The sequence below is a fragment of the Salmo salar genome, chromosome 11 (genome assembly GCF_965601325.2).
Source record: "Salmo salar chromosome 11, fSalSal1, whole genome shotgun sequence".
Classification (NCBI taxonomy): Eukaryota; Metazoa; Chordata; class Actinopteri; order Salmoniformes; family Salmonidae; genus Salmo; species Salmo salar.
The window spans coordinates 14,066,301-14,084,281 of NC_138301.1; the positions used below are offsets into that span (position 1 = coordinate 14,066,301).

A 17,981-nucleotide genomic window follows, 5' to 3' on the forward strand; every position below is an offset into this window, starting at 1 on the left:
AGGAAGTCTGCAAAATCATATTAAAAAAACAAGCCAGGTGCTCGTGATTTTCCATTGCAGCACACTGTGGCGATGTGGGAGGGAAAAGGAGGAGGATAGATGAGGGATATTCATCCGGAAAGATCTACATAGAGAGCGATAGTGCAAACGTACTGTAGCATTCAGAGACATTTCTGGTGTCACCCTACTGTTTGATCTTGCCCATAAACTCTCTTCATTGTCCTTATTACGATAGTAAGCATCCGATTATTCACTGTAGAGCTTGTCTGAAAATACGTATTTCTGGATCATTGTTTCGACACACTTAATGCCGTTGGTACTTTCACAATCACGAGTGTATCCAAGGTTTACGATGAACACAGAGAAAGTGAAGTTTTCCCTGTCTGCACCTCCCTGCTTGTCTGAATCCTGATCACTGAGCACGTCCCAGGTCTCCAGCAAGAGAGAGCTGGAGACCTTTTCTTATTTTAAACCCCTGTCCCTGATCCATTAGGAACCCATCTTATATTGTTGTGTGATTCCTGCCCTAGGAAGCGCCGTGCTTCAGCGGCAGGCAGGTTCCTGTGATGGCTGTGCTCTCTGTCTGTAATAGTAGAGTAGGGAACCTGTGAGGAGGTGCGGTGACAGGCCCACTGAGGGGGATTAAAGGCCCACTCTGTCTCTCCTCATCTCTCTCTCTCTCTCTCTCTCTCTCTCTCTCACACTGTCGCTCACCCCCCCCCCTCCCCCCGTTTCTCTGAAGTGACAGACAGTGTCATTCTCGTCACTCAGAGGGGACCTCGTCCCAGGCTGACAGAGTCGCTTCAGCGTTCTTCTCCATTCCCACCGCAGCGCGACGCCACACAAAATTAGTAACCAGATATGGCAGTGGCGCGATGCTAGTGCGAATAATACCACACACTCGAGGGAGCCCAGAGCTGTGAGATTAGCACAGACAATTAATACAAGACATGCCTGCGAGAGGGCCTCTGAATATCTTTATGTTGTTTAAGCCACTACGACTCGAAAACTGAAACTGTCCCTGTGTGTCAGTATTCGAGGGAGTGTGTGCGTGTTCATGTCTGTGTGTGTATGTGTGTTGTGGAATTGAAACCCTAATTTTGACAGGTGTTTTGATGTCATCTTCCCTTTTACAGCCCCGAAGTCATGTTCTGTACAGTAGCTTGTCACAGACATACTTGTCCATTGAAAATCACTAACAACGGTAACGGTAACATTCCCAGCCTGTAATCCATGTGTAAGTGAAGGAAGGAAGTGTGTGCGGTCTATGTAAGCACAGCTAGGCCCTCCCTGCGTACAGGCTTGATAGAATAAAAAGCATTATTCATACTCAAATGAGGCCTGATGAGCACAGATGACCTCACCTCTCCTGTTGCCAAACAAAAGGTTCATTTTATAATAGAGACGGGGGGAAATGTGGAGTACAGAAGATCCCTGGCTCGTCCCACCATCCAGAATGTGCCCTCTACAAAGACAACAAAAAACTTTTAGCGACAGCCTTTGGGTGACCTTGTTAGCGCCAGCGCATTTGGGTAATCTGTGCTTAATTATTTTTTCCCTCTCTTCTACATAATACTACAGCTTGTTCTCAAACCACAAGCATTTAAGACGTGGCCATTTTTTTTTCTTTTTGCACATTCCAATGCCATTATGTTACATTGTTGCTGAATAAAGGCTGGTATTATGTTCCCGCGGTAAAGGGCAGAAGTGGACGGAGTTTTTATCTGCTGAACGAATCAATCAGGATTATGTCAGCTGAAAAGAATCACAGACAGCAGTCGCCTGTGTGTGTGTGTGTGTGTGTGTGTGTGTGTGTGTGTTTGAAATGTAGCTTATTTAAAGGGGAGCTATTTGTTGGTCGTGAATACATGGGGGTGACTGAGATGTCATTTCTCGGAACCGAGAGGATCTCTTCTATTTATTTTATCCTCTGTGGGAGGATTGGAAGGGCGCTCATTATCATTTCAGCAGAAATGATTAGGAGATCAAATAGAGATCGAATGCCATTTCCTTCCATTAATGCGGGGGGTTTAGTGCGTCTGTCATGGCATGGCTGTCCGGCTGCCTGTGGGAAAAAGACAGAGGGAAGAATGGAGGAGAGGATTAAGAGGGGACCGGGGCTTGGCAAGGGAGTGCAGGGCTATTCATTAGAAGGGCCCAAAGAGAGGCACACTGACTTTCAGAGAGAGAGAGAGAGAGAGAGAGAGAGAGAGAGAGAGAGAGAGAGAGAGAGAGAGAGAGAGAGAGAGAGAGAGAGAGAGAGAGAGAGAGAGAGAGAGAGAGAGAGAGAGAGAGAGAGAGAGAGAGAGAGAGAGAGAGAGAGGAGAGAGAGAGAGAGAGAGAGAGAGAGAGAGAGAGAGAGAGAGAGAGAGAGAGAGAGAGAGAGAGAGAGAGAGAGAGAGAGAGAGAGAGAGAGAGAGAGAGAGAGAGAGAGAGGAGAGAGAGAGAGAGAGAGAGAGAGAGAGAGAGAGAGAGAGAAGCCTTGAGCGGTAGCTCTACCACACAAAATTGAGGGTAAAGGCAAAAAGCAGTGATCACATGGTCAAGTTTGCCCTCCACATTGTGCAAACCTACTCATGCAACACTTTGTCCTGCTTTGAGACTCACACGCGTTAGGGTGAGGGTCCTGCCCTCTGGGGCCACATTCAAACAACCCACCTTACTGTTGGGCCTAACAGGCTGCTAATGCCTTGCCAGTCACACAACCAACCCTCAAGTCACGACTACGACATAAAAAAAGTGGCCTGTGTGCCATTTGATTGTCAACTTAGGCTCAAAATGTGACTGGATGTTAGAATCAGGAGTTGGCGTAATGGTCTCAGTGTTCTGCGATCTGTGAGTTCAAATCCCTCCATTAGTGCTCTTGCTCAGAGGGTTATTTTCCTCATCAGGAGCACTAAAAACCCTTGCATACTTCTTCCGTCTGAATAGCCATTTTCTCTGTATTGTATTTATGTATTGAAAAAAGGTAATAGATCAAGCACATTCCATTATTCTCTTATAAGATCATTAGCAAATATAATTAGATATGAAAGAAAGTAATTTGGAAAAGAGGGGGAAAAACGCTATCAGGCAAAGAAGACAGATTGTTGCATCAGAGTGTTTGGGCTTAAATTGCTCAGCGGAGGTATTATCTATCTAACCATCTTAGTCTCAGAAATAGTCACTGGGAGAGGGAGGGAACTCACTCCAGCCCACTGTTTCTCAACCAAGACCTAGCTTTTTCCTGTACGCCCATGTCTCGTACAATACCTACTGGTAAGGAGGAATAAATCAAATAAATAACATCTAAAACAACAATACCTACAATGTGTAGTGCCATTCTTTAAAAAATACAATATCAGACAGAGCGGAATAGGCCCCCTTCCCCCTGCATATATGGATTCTCCTTTTGTACTTTTGTCTTACCTGAAAAGGAAACACAAATCTTCTTCCTTGATGCAGTATAGCTGGGAACCTATTCATTGTGCCACTACCACATGCAGGAGTTTGTCACTGTTTGTGCGCCTTAACACGGTAGTGTGCTTTCTGATGGGGATCTGAGCAGAAACACCCATAAACACAAAATCCTGTCTCACCGCAAATGTACTTTTTTCTTCTTTAGTGGTGCTTTAAGAGATGGGGGTGGATGTGGATTCCTCTAGTCTTTGTGAATCGCAGCAAATGGTATTCATAAACATCCTGTATTCATTAAAACCTTCTAAAAATATGATTTGGGTGCACTTCCTCGTGCTCAAGCGGTGGTGTGTGCCGTTCGTATTTACATATTTATAAATACTGGGCTGTACAATGAGGCCTACCTTTGCCAAAAACAACACTTTTCGACTGTCGCCGGATGCCTGGGAGAGAACAAAGGCCTCAGAGGCACCTTCAATGGCAGTACTCTATGTAACTGACTCCTTGCCAACCTGCAGCAGACTGAAATGTACATATAGGGCCAGGGCATCAGTCACTTCCATGGCACTTATGTTACAGCTGATCTTAAGTCTCATGCAGTCAAACCCACATCATTAGAGGACTAGCACTCAATCTACAATACATGGAGGCAAGGATTATCTGGGGGAATTACTTCTCCTGCTTTAGTTTTGGCCTAAAGTTTGAATTTCAAACCTTCACATAAAAATAACAAATACAGAGCAAAACACAATGTAAAATAGAAGCATTTATACTGCTTTCCGTAGTAACTGATTAGCTTCGTCTTATGTAGTCAGGTGAGAGACTATGCCCACTCTAACACTAGTATTTCCCAAGGTGGTGTACGACACATGCTCTCAGCCTTGTGTTAGACCATTGTTCTGTCCACCTATTCATTTATCCATTCTGTTAAGCATGACACATGTATTAACACAGGGTGGATCCTGGAGCTATGTGTCCTCTTACCATATGCCTGGGTTTCTAGGGCCCTCTTCTCCAGTAAATGGCCATTCTGACTGTTATCTCACAGTTTACCAGTAGAGGGCGGCCTCACCCTTTCAGCATTTTCAATAGTCCTATTGACTACGGAGTATTTTTACAATTCATTGCGAAATATATACAGTTTCATACAAATAATGATCTAATCAGTCGTCACAGATATAGAGAGTTTTGCTGACCTGATGCTGTTGTAAATTGTAGCATTTACCCATCCCAATATAATTTGTTGGCATAATACATGTAAGGCTTTTCCTAATGGTAGGATTCCTTACATTATAATGATAAAGTGTGTAGTCTACAGCATTGACCGGATAGTATTTATTGAAACAGTACTGACCTGGTATGATAAACAGTAGTTGTTTTTAAGATGACACACACAAGTGGAATGTCAACGAGGTCCTTGGGTTGGCTGGTGAGGTGCATCTGCTCTGCACCCGAATGGGAAATTAAAACTGAGAGGAAGTTATGAGGAATCTATAAAGTTGGCCTGGAAATCTCCCGCTCGCAGTGGCAGTTGTTTGGGGAGAAGAAATGTCGTGCTTAAATAATAACATTCCAGGTGGCTTAGTTAATGAACAGTGAAAATCAAATATGGGGCTTAAGCTGTAACTCGTTACTGGGAGTTTTTTTTTTCTCCAATGGAAATCACGAGGAGAAGCCACCCTTGAGAGACCAGATACTTTTTATGCAAAGAAAAACATTTCTTTGTTTATTAGGTGGACTACGACAACATATTTAGTTTAGTGGGGGGGGGGGGGGGGGGCGACATTTAGTCTGATTCCTTATTGAATAGTTGACTAATGATAGATTGATGCGTGAAGCATAGATGTAGACATAGAATGGTATAAACCAACAGACCGTTCCATCATATTGCCATGTAAAATGCACACATGACATACACAGGCTTAGTGTGCCATCTAGTGGTAAAAGTTGTCTCTGACAGTATTCCCTGAGACTGCATGGTCATACAGTACCATGCAGATGAGACTGCAAATGATGGACAGAACAGCGATGCTCTCTCTTTAAGAGATTAAAGCAATTGTGTGCAGCATGTCTTCAAAAGCTGACTCCCAACGATGACCGTTTTAGTTTGTTGATGCGTCTGGCACGGGATGTTTCGAGTGTGAATTATGATTGCTAATAAGTAGGGTTCTGGTTGTACGGCACACACATCTCCAGATCCAGCATTAATATCGGATAAGCCCGGAAAGCTACTTTAATTATCTTTAGAATCTTCATCTGCCTTTTCTAAACTGTTCGACATATGAGTTTTAAGTGAACATACAGTGCGTCTTGATTTGAGAGTGACGGTGTGATTGTGCGCTTAATACAGAGAGAGTAGGTGTCAGCGATATTGTTCTTTGGGAAATCCAAATGATGTTTTATCCGTTTTTAGTTTCCCGTTGCTCTGCACCGACTCTTCATTTCATTTCGATATCTTCGTCGTGACAGCACAATCAAATAAACACGTTTTAATTTAATTGTGTCAGCTTCGTGACGGCACTTTAAAAGAACATGACATGGAAATGCATTCAGTAGAGTTTATTGCCAAATACATTTCTCAGAAGTTGTTGAGGGAATGAAACTGTGAGAGGAAACAGGGGTCGTATTATTTAACTCTCACACTCTTTCAGAACTTCAAGATAAGCGTGTTTTACTGTCCGGGATTCAAACTTGCGTTCTAAGTGCTTACTTCAGTTCATGATCACCAAGTTATCACACTTATCTAGCAAACAAACTTGCTTGGAAAAAGTATGGAAATCCTTTTACTGCTAGTGTCTCATACAATTTTTTGTCTGCAACCTTTGCTAAACACCTCACAACCTCACCTTTGAGTCCCTGTTAGAGGCCTAGCCTACATTTGAACCAAGTTTAGAAATGTGACATTTAGTCATCGCAATGTTAGTCCAGAAGTTTGTCAGTCATACATGTGTAATGCTAATGCTAATTGTTGGTTCCAGAACAGAATGTCAGTTTCTGTTTTTCTCCTGCTTCACCCTATATGATGTTTGTTACAGTAAGAGGCGGCCATTTTGTGTGTATAACTGCTATGCTATGTTTAGTGTCAGAATGGTTGTGTTGTGGCTGTGGTGGGGTCCGGGGGCAGTCGTGTTAATCTGCGTTTGTTCTCTTAACTGTAGTTCATCTGTGGGTAGGAGAGGAGGAAGGCCATGGAGCCCTGGGCCCCGCGCTGACCCTCGACCCTAACCTCGCGCTGCCTAACCTAGCTGACACTGAGACGCACGACGCAGCCTCTCTTAACAGAGACTAACTCCGGCCCGAGCACCCGGCTGGAGCAAGGCAGGAACATGATGATGGTGATGATGAAGGATTACACTATATCAAAGACTTTATTTAAAACATGCTACCATCAAACAAGAGAAGTCATTCAAAATGAACTATGAAGGAGTGTTTCTGCCCTGTGTGAGGATGGAGAGGAGACTGAGAGACATACCTGCTGAAATGACTTGTAGACGCCACTGGATGTGACGCTCAGCAAAGTGACAGACAGACAGACAGACAGCGACATGAACTATTCTGTTTCCTGTCCTCTCATGGATGACTCCTCCCTCCATCTTCTGTCTTCTTCATGTCTCTACTTTGATTTGATGTTTTTGATGAAACTACCTGCTAAATGACAGTCCCTAACACGCCCCTACTATGACACATTCCTTGATCCAAGATGGCGTCCATCATTGTTGACAAAAAAAAAGTGATAATATTCAGACTGAACTGTTGTGCTGACTTGTGCTTCACCTGTACGACAGACTCTCTCTCTCTCCTATCAGACCCAGTACAAAGACAGGTATTCAATGACTCCTGGGTCACAGTAATGGTATTGTCCGTGGACTGTACCATTCCCACTCTTGTCCTGCTGGAGCTGTAGCTTTAACTCGCTCCTTTTGACTAGACCAACCATCTATGGAGACCAAGCACACTTATTGCCACGCACATTTTAGTTGCTATTTTCTACCCTGTTTTAGGGCACAATGCTCTGTGTGTCAAAAATGAATTAACAGGGAGAAGAGAAAGGAAAAACTAAAAACTAAACCCGAAGTATGACACACTCTGACAATCTTTTCCTGTGCTAGCTAACTAAGAGAGAGCGGGAGTTTTCAGATATGATTGGGATGTTAGTAGATGTGACAATGAGAAGAGAAAGCCTGAGCATTGTACAGTACAGTGTGATGATGGGCAGAGGACTGAGGATCCTCACCCCACCCCCTCCACCGTAACGGAAACAGGACTGAAGTGAAGACTCTGCCCTAGCATGGTCCGCTCATGTCTTTTCTCGCTCTATATGACAGAGCCTGTAGATGCTCAGAACTACATGTATAAAGAGAGAAATAGCAACAAAAAAAAGCGTTGTTTGTGAAGAGCAAAAAGTGTTGAAGTGACAGTAATAACTAGTTTACACACCCTTGTCCTGTAGATAAACATAGAGCTTGAAGAGAAGTTATCAAAAACAAAACGGGATTGTATTTTCCACCCCTTTTCATCTCTCTTATTGACTTCAAGGACTATAGTGTTTGCAGATGTTCGTAAGATACTGCCACCAATCAATGTTGCAAAGTGTTACTGACTACTGAAATGGTTTGTTGTATTTACTTTGAAAAAGAAGAAAAAAACTGGAAAAACAAATATTGTCTAGCCTTAGATACGGTCCTCTGTTGTTGCATCGACGAAGCTAGTTGTTTTAGATGGTAGGCCTTAGGGTTGAGCTTTTTTTTGTTCAAGTACTGTACTTTTTTGCCTTCTACATTTTAAAGAAAAAAGAAAAAGATTGACAATCTACTCATGTGCTCCAAACATATGCCCATATATACATAATCATTATGCATAGAAGGATTTTTTTTTTTTTTTTTAAGTATTTTGCACTGTGATAGTATTATAAATCAAATCTATACAGTACAAAACTAGCTAACTAACTACAATGAAGGTGTGTATCTGTGTGTCCCTTGACATTGTGAAATGTTTCTATGTCCTCTTGTGAACCCTGAGAATTCTAATGCGGTATGTACAGTGCAAATATATACAGTACATTTTCAGTTTGAAGGACTACAGTACATGGCTTTGACAAAATGTTATCATAGTGCCAACCCAAGGCATGCAAGTCACCTGTGTGGTCATCATTTACATACTGTTTGTTACTAAAGCAGAGTGATGATCGATGCTCAAATTCCACATCGGGTTGAAATTCCTCTCCAAGTAAAAAAGCCTCTTGTTTTTCATTTGCTTTTCTAGACTTTAGAATTCCCAATTCCAAAATATGAAGAGAAAAAAAGGATGAGAAATTAAAACAAAAAGTGGTATTGTAGGGAATTAAACAGGGTGCTGAGAAGTGGATTGTGGGACTGGGTCTGAGTTAACCAATCAGAGGGCCCGGTCAGTCCCATATTGATGCCCTCTCTCCCCTTCTCTCCGTTGTGTGGTTGTATAGAGAGGGGATAATATTAACTGTCTGGCTCTCTCTGAACCAGTATATGAGCATTCCACGTACGAACCTGTCTTGTGAGCTGAAAACCTTTTGTTTGCTGTATTCTCATGGCAGATGCTTCGTTTTGTAACTACTGAACTGTACTTATAATAAAAATAAAATGTATTCAAACTATAAAGGATTGTTGTGGAGCAATGGATTGTCTCTTTTTTTTCCCCACAGGATAACAGTCAGGAGAAAATAAAGCATCAAAATGCCAGTGTTGAGTAAACAACAGTCTGAACATGTCACTCCCTCAAAATGATTCTGTTTCCAGTCTACTCCTTTATCCCAGAGCGTCATGGACTATGCACATACTGTTGAATAGGCTACAATACAAACAAATTATGTGATATTGTCATCCACCACAATCAACAAAGTCACCTCACTGCGTTGGATGGAGAACTGTCCTATGCAGACTCAGTTTTGTGCTCTAAAATACATACATTCATGAATGTAGGCCTAGCCATGAACTCCCACCCCTAATACACTCAGGTACAAGCAAACTGAAAATGGTTACGCACTCATGCAAACCAGAGAGACCCACAATGGACCACATCCCGCCTGACACACACACACACACACACACACACACACTGAAAGAAAGATCAGTGTTCAGCTGAGAGCACTTCTCTTGACTGTTGTTGGTGAAGCGCTTGTTATATTGCGCTGAACGATGAGCAATATAAATGATGCATCTTTCTCCCTTCTCCCTGACTTCACTGTTAAGTGCTGTACAAGGAAGTAGCCGGAGGGGATACAGAACTGACTGACTACAGAGCTGACTGTGTAGCACCAAACTGGCCTGGCCCATGACAGCTCAGATGACAAGTTATGGTGTTGCTAACAGTAGCACGGTGCCCTTGGGCCAATGTATTGTTAATTCCAAAACACCATCCAGTGTTTTTTCAGGGTGGGCAAATAATTGCTCGTCTCCTTGTTTCTTTTTTTCTAGTCTATCCATCACGCAAAGTTGTTTTGGACATATTGTGTGTAATTGGTTAGTGTGTGTATGTGTTTCTCTGTGTATGTGTGTGTGTGTGTGTGAGTATGATCTAAGACAGAGAGTGCTGTGATGTCATTTTTCACGGGTCAATTACCGAGTTTGAGGGTGCTGCACCTTCGAACTCTTGAGACCATGTTTGTCTCATCGAAGGAATCTCTCCATTTCCCATAGCAATGTTATAGGCAGGAAAGTAACTGTATCAGCACATTGAAAAAGATATAACTTCCTTACCCACGTCGAAAGTACACGTCACTCAAGTCCGTTTTGTTCCCCTAGTTCAAGTCTGGGATGTTTTTCAAGGGGAAGTATTTTACGTTTTTATTCTTCCTCTGGTGGTGCCGGCTGAAACCTGATCCAGGTCTGGTTGATGGGATCCATATTCGAGTTAACAAAACGTCAGGACCCAGTCAGGACCCAGCGGCTGCTGAGCCTGCTGGGGAGAGGCTCAGGTCAATGCCTGACAAATTTTTAAACGGATCAGCTACACCGCACCAGATGTGGGGCCGCTAGTGATGCACGGGAATCTGGTCCTAATAAAACTCACATCCGTGGAAAGTAACCATTTGACTTATTTATTCTCCCTCCCTCCCTCCCTCCCTCCCTCCCTCCCTCCCTCCCCCGTCCCTCCGCGTCGCGCGTCGCGTCTGTCTGTCTGTCTGTCTGTCTGTCTGTCTGTCTGTCTGTCTGTCTGTCTGTCTGTCTGTCTCTCTCTCTCGCTCTCTCTGGTAGTGATATGCAGTAATAGTGTTTAAAGGAAGGATGTGTTGTATGGTTACAAATCAGATAGATCATCAAAACCAGGATATTAATGTGCGTGTGTGTTCACCTACTGTGAATGTGACCGTGCACGTGTCACTGATTAAAGAACACATCAGGTCATTTTTCATTCGATTCTGCTCGCATGTCTTTTCATCGCTTGATGTTCTGTGATGCGTCATCAGCTTGCCTCATGACCCTGTTCAGAGCTTGATGAACAATTCTTCTCCCTTCATTTAGCTTTTTTTCCTCCCTCTCTCACATCTCTCGTCTGGCCGTTGTCTCTCTCTCTTCCTCTCTCTCTGTCTGTGTCCATTTCCTCTTTCCCTTTCGCGCCATATTGTGTTGCGATGTGTGTGCGGCGACGATTGATGTGCTTAAGATGATGGTGCGGCTCCGTTCAAGTGTGCCAGCAGTTGTAACTGGGCAGATGGTGACCTCCAGTTGAACCTGTCCTTGCGCTCATTTGTTCAGCTGTAGTTAATTCCACAGGCCTCCATGTTTGCAGGCGTCTCTGCATTATGCACCACTCCCCCGTGGCCACTAGAGGGAGGTAAAGACCAGCTTTTACCACATCATGAGGCAACTGAGCAATTTGATCAAACAAACCCGTCACCACAGTCTAGAATAACCAAGTCTATTTTCTGTTGAACATATAAGCTCATGAACATGCTAGCTACTTATGATCTGTAATTCAAATCATACCCGTCTGTAACCAGAAGATATGGTTGTACAATCTGGGCCTCTCGGACTGTGCTTGACGCTATCCTCATAGACAGGGAGATCATAACAGGGAGATCATAGACAGGGAGATCATAACAGGGAGATCATTGACAGGGAGATCATTGACAGGGAGATCATGAGTTCTTTCAATTTGAGAAATACCGCTACTCTTTTGTGATTCGAAGTCGAAAATGTAATGCTTTTCTATAATACACCCGCACCCACACATACCCACCCACACCTACCTACCCACACATGCTCACCCACATCCAGACACACCCTGATCATCTGCCACATAATGTCATCTCTTCTGCTCAATCAGTTTAGACAATCCGTGCATATTTACAGTACACTGAAATGCTGTTTATGCTGTATTGTATGTACTGTACGGTGTAGAGTCATTTCTCTCTAAAAATTCACACACACACACACACACACACACGGAGACACACACACACACAGAAACACACAGTCCCCTGCTTCCTGTTTCCTGGTAAATGTGTCTCTGTGCTAGTCGCAGGCTCTGGCTTATGAATCGATGATCATGTGGTGTAAGGGAGATAGATGGCTTTTAGCTCCATCTTGTCTCCTCTAATTGTAAAATATTAGTCACATTAGACTCTGCCTTGTGATTAATGGAACTTATTTGGAGGTGGCCCTCTCCTGGCCCTCCCCCTTCCAAAGTCCTCCACTGACTTTTGAGAATTGAGTGATTTCACTTAAAGCAGACAAATAGGGCTCGCTCTCTCTCTGAGAGGAAGAGAGAAGAGAGAGGCCGAGCAAAGGGAAGAGAGAAGGAGGGAAGGAAAATAAGAGACGGGAGGGTGAGGGGGAGGAGGACAGAGGGAGATAAGTACAGGCAAAGCTTGTGTGGGGGGAAAGCACTGATAATAAGGTTTAAAAAGTTATGCCAGAAAAAAATAAGCCAAGAAATTTAAGCTTTGCAGGAAATAAAGCTTCGCCAGATTTATACCGTATAACACATTGCAGATCACACGCTGAAAAGACAACCCGATCTCACAGAAGGAAGTGAAGTCTTGATCTTGTTCTAAACCTGGTCGTCACTGAGAAAGGTACGTATATTCATCATAACTATTAAGAATAGTGCTTTCCAATAACCCTCAGCCCAGTCCTCTTGCCTGGAAACACAGTGACTGTTATTGATACCCGCAGACCACTTAGCCGTGCTGGAAACATGTTTGTGACGGCCAGAGACCGGGTTGCCCTTGTAATGTCTGCCATAGGAGAGAGATAGATCATGTTATGGCAATATGAGCAGTTTGTAGGGGACTTACTCAATACAGAAACTTTTCCATCCCGGCCCTGCTCTGTTCCTGAGCCCATGGGAAGTGTGATGTTTTCATTCGTCCTCTCTTCTGTTGTTTTTTTTTCTTTTTTTCTTAATTGTCTCAGAGGCCTTGAGCAACACCTGGCTTGTATCGGGGCGAGCTGACATGATCTGCTCTGTTTAGGACACCGTCTCCTCTGGCTGTTCAGCTCCCACGGTTAGCCTGACACACACATCACTCTCTGTTCTCTGTTAGCCACTGCTTCAGTCATAATGCTCCTTTTTGACACGGGTTCGTTTTTATCATTATCCTTTCTAAGAAGGTCAAAAGGAAGTTTCCACCAGGCTTATCTACAGTATGAGTGGTTTATTACCTTTCAGTCCAAATGAACTATTTCTTATTGTTTCTATCTCTCCGTTTCCCTTACACAAGCACACAGAGACTGTAGCCTACACTCTTACAGACTTGGGCATCCATTATCTGCCTGCAGTGACAGGTCAGCAATAGACTGTGCAGTCTTTAGCTCTTTGACGGACAGTGGGAGAATAAAGCTGGAGTAGAGACAAACCCTCATGAACTGTCCATCCCCAGGCCGGCTCCTCTGCTCCGGGACACATGCATGCACACACACACACACACACACGCACGCACGCACGCGCGCACACACACGCACACACGCACACACGCACACATGCACACACGCACATACGCACACACGCACACACACATACACGCACGTGCATACACACTGACCTGGTCCTGCTGAGACAAGTTGACATACAGGCCACATCACATGATGAATTTACTACTCAATACCCTTGAGCCCCAACAGTCCTCAGCCAACACAGTGGGAGAGGCGGCAGTTTGTGTCTGCTCAACGGAGACGACACTCTGCCACTGCAGGTACAGAGGCTCTGACCACTGGAGAAGCTTGACCTTACGGTGTGTGGTTTATAGTCATAGTTGAATGGCATCTACAAACACAAAGAAATCAACTGTGAGAGAGAGATAGAAAGGAACTTATTAACAGCTCCTTCTGGTACAACAATGAATAACCTAGTTCAGTATTTAACATGGGACTGAATCCCCAGTGATGACTTTTTAGCTTTCTTTGATGCATCAACACCCCCTCCCCTCTGCCTCTCCTTAAGTGTATTCCTTAGTGTTATGTGTGTGTTGGTTTTTCTAGTTAACCAGAGAAATAGACCAGATCGCTATTCCCCGAACTTCAGCCCAATTTTACATCAACACACACAGACTTCTGAAAGCTCTTAATACTGGGGAAAAAAAAAAAAAATGAAGTCAATCCCTCAAGGCCTTTGGATGTAAATACAAATATTTTTGGTAAATCAATAGACATGTACCTTGAATCAGAGTAAAAATTAATAAGGTAGACCAGGGTTCCCCAACTGGTGGCCCGACCACCGAATTTGGGGCGCGGGTGGTTTTATTTGGCCCCCAATGTTTTTTGAGCAAAAATAAGATAAAATCGTATGATTAATTTTGGGGAATTTTCATTGTTGGACATAAATGACTGTAAAAACACCAGGAAATCATCTCCAAGTGATTTACATTTTGGAAATCTGTTCCCAAGTATTCCTACGCATAATAGAGAGACACATGTTCGTTTAAAAATGTCAGCAAAGTTTGAAATGATTATGTTTTAGTCAAATATCTGTTTAGGCTTTGTGCGGTCAACTTGCAGTCTACAAATGATTTGTAATATGTTCCGGCCCCATGACCACCAAGGCCAACGACAGAATCTAGTTGATAACTCCTGGGGTATACATTCTAATGCTTTTTCCCAGCCATTACATTTTCCTGTCGGATGTTTACAGATCCATGCTATTGGATGAATGGATGCTGCTGTAACGTAGAGCTGGGGCGATAAACCGAAAATGATCGACCCTGACAGTACCGATCACTTATCGAGGGCGTTTTGCTGATATTGTTCATTACAATAAGTAGCCTATAGTATAGAAATGAAATACGTTTGCTAATATGGGTGATTGTTGATGGGACAATGGATGGCTACAACCATCTAACTAGTAGTAGTTGTAGTTTAAAGCATAATAAAAAAAAACTGTGGTGAACATTAATATTCCAACTTCCGGCACCGACAGAGATGGCCGCCTCGCTTCGCGTTCCTAGGAAACTATGCAGTATTTAGTTTTTTATGTGTTATTTCTTACATTGTTACCCCAGGAAATCTTAGGTTTTATTACATACAGTCGGGAGGAACTATTGGATATAAGAGCAACGTCAACTCACCAACATTACGACCAGGAATAGGACTTTCCCGAAGCAGATCCTCTGTTTGGTCCACCACCCAGGACAATGGATCGGATCCCAGCCGGCGACCCAAAACAAGGGCGCCACAGATGGGGCAGTCTTCTGGTCAGGCTCCGTAGACGGGCACATCGCGCACCTCTCCCGAGCATACTACTCGCCAATGTCCAGTCTCTTGACAACAAGGTAGACGAAATCCGAGCAAGGGTTGACTTCCAGAGAGACATCAGCGATTGTAACGTTCTCTGTTTCACGGAAACATGGCTCACTCGGGATACGTCATCAGAGTCGGTACAGCCACCTGGTTTCTTCACGCGTCGCACCGACAGAAACAAACATCTCTCTGGTAAGAAGAAGGGCAGGGGTGTATGCCTTATGATTAACGAGACGTGGTGTGATCATAACAACATACAGGAACTCAAGTCCTTTTGTTCACCTGACCTAGAATTCCTTACAATCAAATGCCGAGCGCATTATCTACCAAGAGAAATTATCTTCGATCATAATCACAGTCGTGTATATCCCCCCCAAGCAGACACATCGACGGCCCTGAAAGAACGTTATTTGACTCTATGTAAACTGGAAACCACATATCCTGAGGCTGCATTTATTGAAGCTGGGGATTTTAACAAGGCTAATCTGAAAACAAGGCTCCCTAAATTTTATCAGCATATTGAATGCGCGACCCGGGCTGGCAAAACCCTGGATCATTGTTATTCTAACTTCCGCGACGCATATAAAGCCCTCCCCCGCCCTCCTTTCGGAAAATCTGACCACGACTCCATTTTGTTGCTCCCAGCCTATAGACAGAAACTAAAACAGGAAGCGCCCGTGCTCAGGTCTGTTCAACGCTGGTCCGACCAATCGGATTCCACGCTTCAAGATTGCTTCGATCACGTGGACTGGGATATGTTCCGCATAGCGTCAGACAATAACATTGATGAATACACTGATTCGGTGAGCGAGTTTATTAGCAAGTGCATCGGTGATGTTGTACCCACAGCGTCTATTAAAACATTCCCCAACCAGAAACTGTGGATTGATGGCAGCATTCGCGCAAAATTGAAAGCGCGAACCACTGCTTTTAATCAGGGCAAGGTGACCGGAAACATGACCGAATACAAACAGTGTAGCTATTCCCTCTGCAAGGCAATCAAACAAGCTAAGTGTCAGTATAGAGACAAAGTAGAGTCGCAATTCAACGGCTCAGACACGAGAGGTATGTGGCAGGGTCTACAGTCAATCACGGACTACAAAAGGAAAACCAGCCCAATCGCGGACCATGATGTCTTGCTCCCAGACAAGCTAAACAACATCTTTGCTCATGCCACAGACACGGCCCACTACCAAAACCTGCGGGCTCTCCTTCACTGCAGCCACCGTGAGTAAAATATTTAAACATGTTAACCCTCGCAAGGCTGCCGGCCCAGACGGCATCCCCAGCCGTGTCCTCAGAGGATGCGCAGACCAGCTGGCTGGTGTGTTTACGGACATATTCAATCGATCCTTATCCCAGTCTACTGTTCCCACATGCTTCAAGAGGGCCACCATTGTTCCTGTTCCCAAGAAAGCGAAAGTAATTGAGCTAAATGACTATCGCCCCGTAGCACTCACTTCCGTCATCATGAAGTGCTTTGAGAGACTAGTCAAGGACCATATCACCTCCACCCTACCTGACACCCTAGACCCACTCCGATTTGCTTACCACCCCAATAGGTCCACAGACGACGCAATCGCAATCACACTGCCCTAACCCATCTGGACAAGAGGAATACCTATGTAAGAATGCTGTTCATCAACTACAGCTCAGCATTTAACACTGTAGTACCCTCCAAACTCGCCATTAAGCTCAAGACCCTGGGTCTCGACCCTGCCCTGTGCAACTGGGTCCTGGACTTCCTGACGGGCCGCCCCCAGTTGGTGAGGGTAGGTAACAACATCTCCACCCCACTGATCCTCAACACTGGGGCCCCACAAGGGTGCGTTCTCAGTCCTCTCCTGTACTCCCTGTTCACCCATGACTGGGTGGCCATGCACGCCTCCAACTCAATCATCAAGTTTGCAGACAACACTACAGGGGTAGGCTTGATTACCAACAACGACGAGACGGCCTACAAGGAAGAGGTGAGGGCCCTCAGAGTGTGGTGTCAGGAAAATAACCTCACACTCAATGTCAACAAAACATAGGAGATGATCGTGTACTTCAGGAAACAGCAGAGGGAGCAGCCCCCTATCCACATCGACAGGACAGTAGTGGAGAAGGTGGAAAGTTTAAGTTCCTCGGCGTACACATCACAGACAAACTGAAATGGTCCACCCATACAGACAGCGTGGTGAAAAAGGCACAGCAGCGCCTCTTCAACCTCAGGAGGCTGAAGAAATTCAGCTTGTCACCAGAAACACTCACAAACCTTTACAGATGCACAATCGAGAGCATCCTGTCGGGCTGTATCACCGCCTGGTACGGCAACTGCTCCGCCCACAACTGTAAGGCTCTCCAGAGGGTAGTGAGGTCTGCACAACACATCACCGGGGGCAAACTACCTGCCCTCCAGGACACCTACACCAACCGATGTCACAGGAAGGCCAAAGATCATCAAGGACAACAACCATCTGAGCCACTGCCTGTTCACCCTGCTATCATCCAGAAGGCGAGGTCAGTACAGGTGCATCAAAGCGGGGATTGAGAGCTTGAAAAACAACTTCTATCTCAAGGCCATCAGACTGTTAAACAGCCATCACTAACATTGAGTGGCTGCTGCCAACATACTGACTCATCTCTAGCCACTTTAATAATGAAAAAATGGATGTAATAAATGTATCACTAGCCACTTTAAACAATGCCACTTTATATCATGTTTACATAGCCTACATTACTCATATGTATATGTATTATCTCATATGTATATACTGTACTCTATAACATCTACTGCATCTTGCCTATGCCTTTCGGCCATCGCTCATTCATATATTTTTATGTACATATTCTTATTCATTCCTTTACACTTGTGTATATAAGGTAGTTGTT

At 44.3% G+C, this 17,981-nt stretch overlaps 1 protein-coding gene across 8 annotated transcripts in view; it reads left to right on the top strand.

The window, feature by feature from the left end:
- Positions 1-17,981, top strand: part of LOC106562015 (zinc finger protein 536-like) — a 185,707-nt gene that overhangs the window by 153,064 nt on the left and 14,662 nt on the right. Inside the window, exon 8 of one of the 8 annotated variants that reach the window (XM_045689048.2) lies at positions 6,555-9,029. The exons of the other annotated variants lie outside the window; for them this stretch is intronic. Coding sequence (XP_045545004.1) covers positions 6,555-6,685 — 131 coding nt within the window. The 3' untranslated portion in view covers positions 6,686-9,029. Of the gene's footprint in view, positions 1-6,554; positions 9,030-17,981 lie in introns of those variants that run through there. 8 annotated transcript variants of the gene reach the window in all.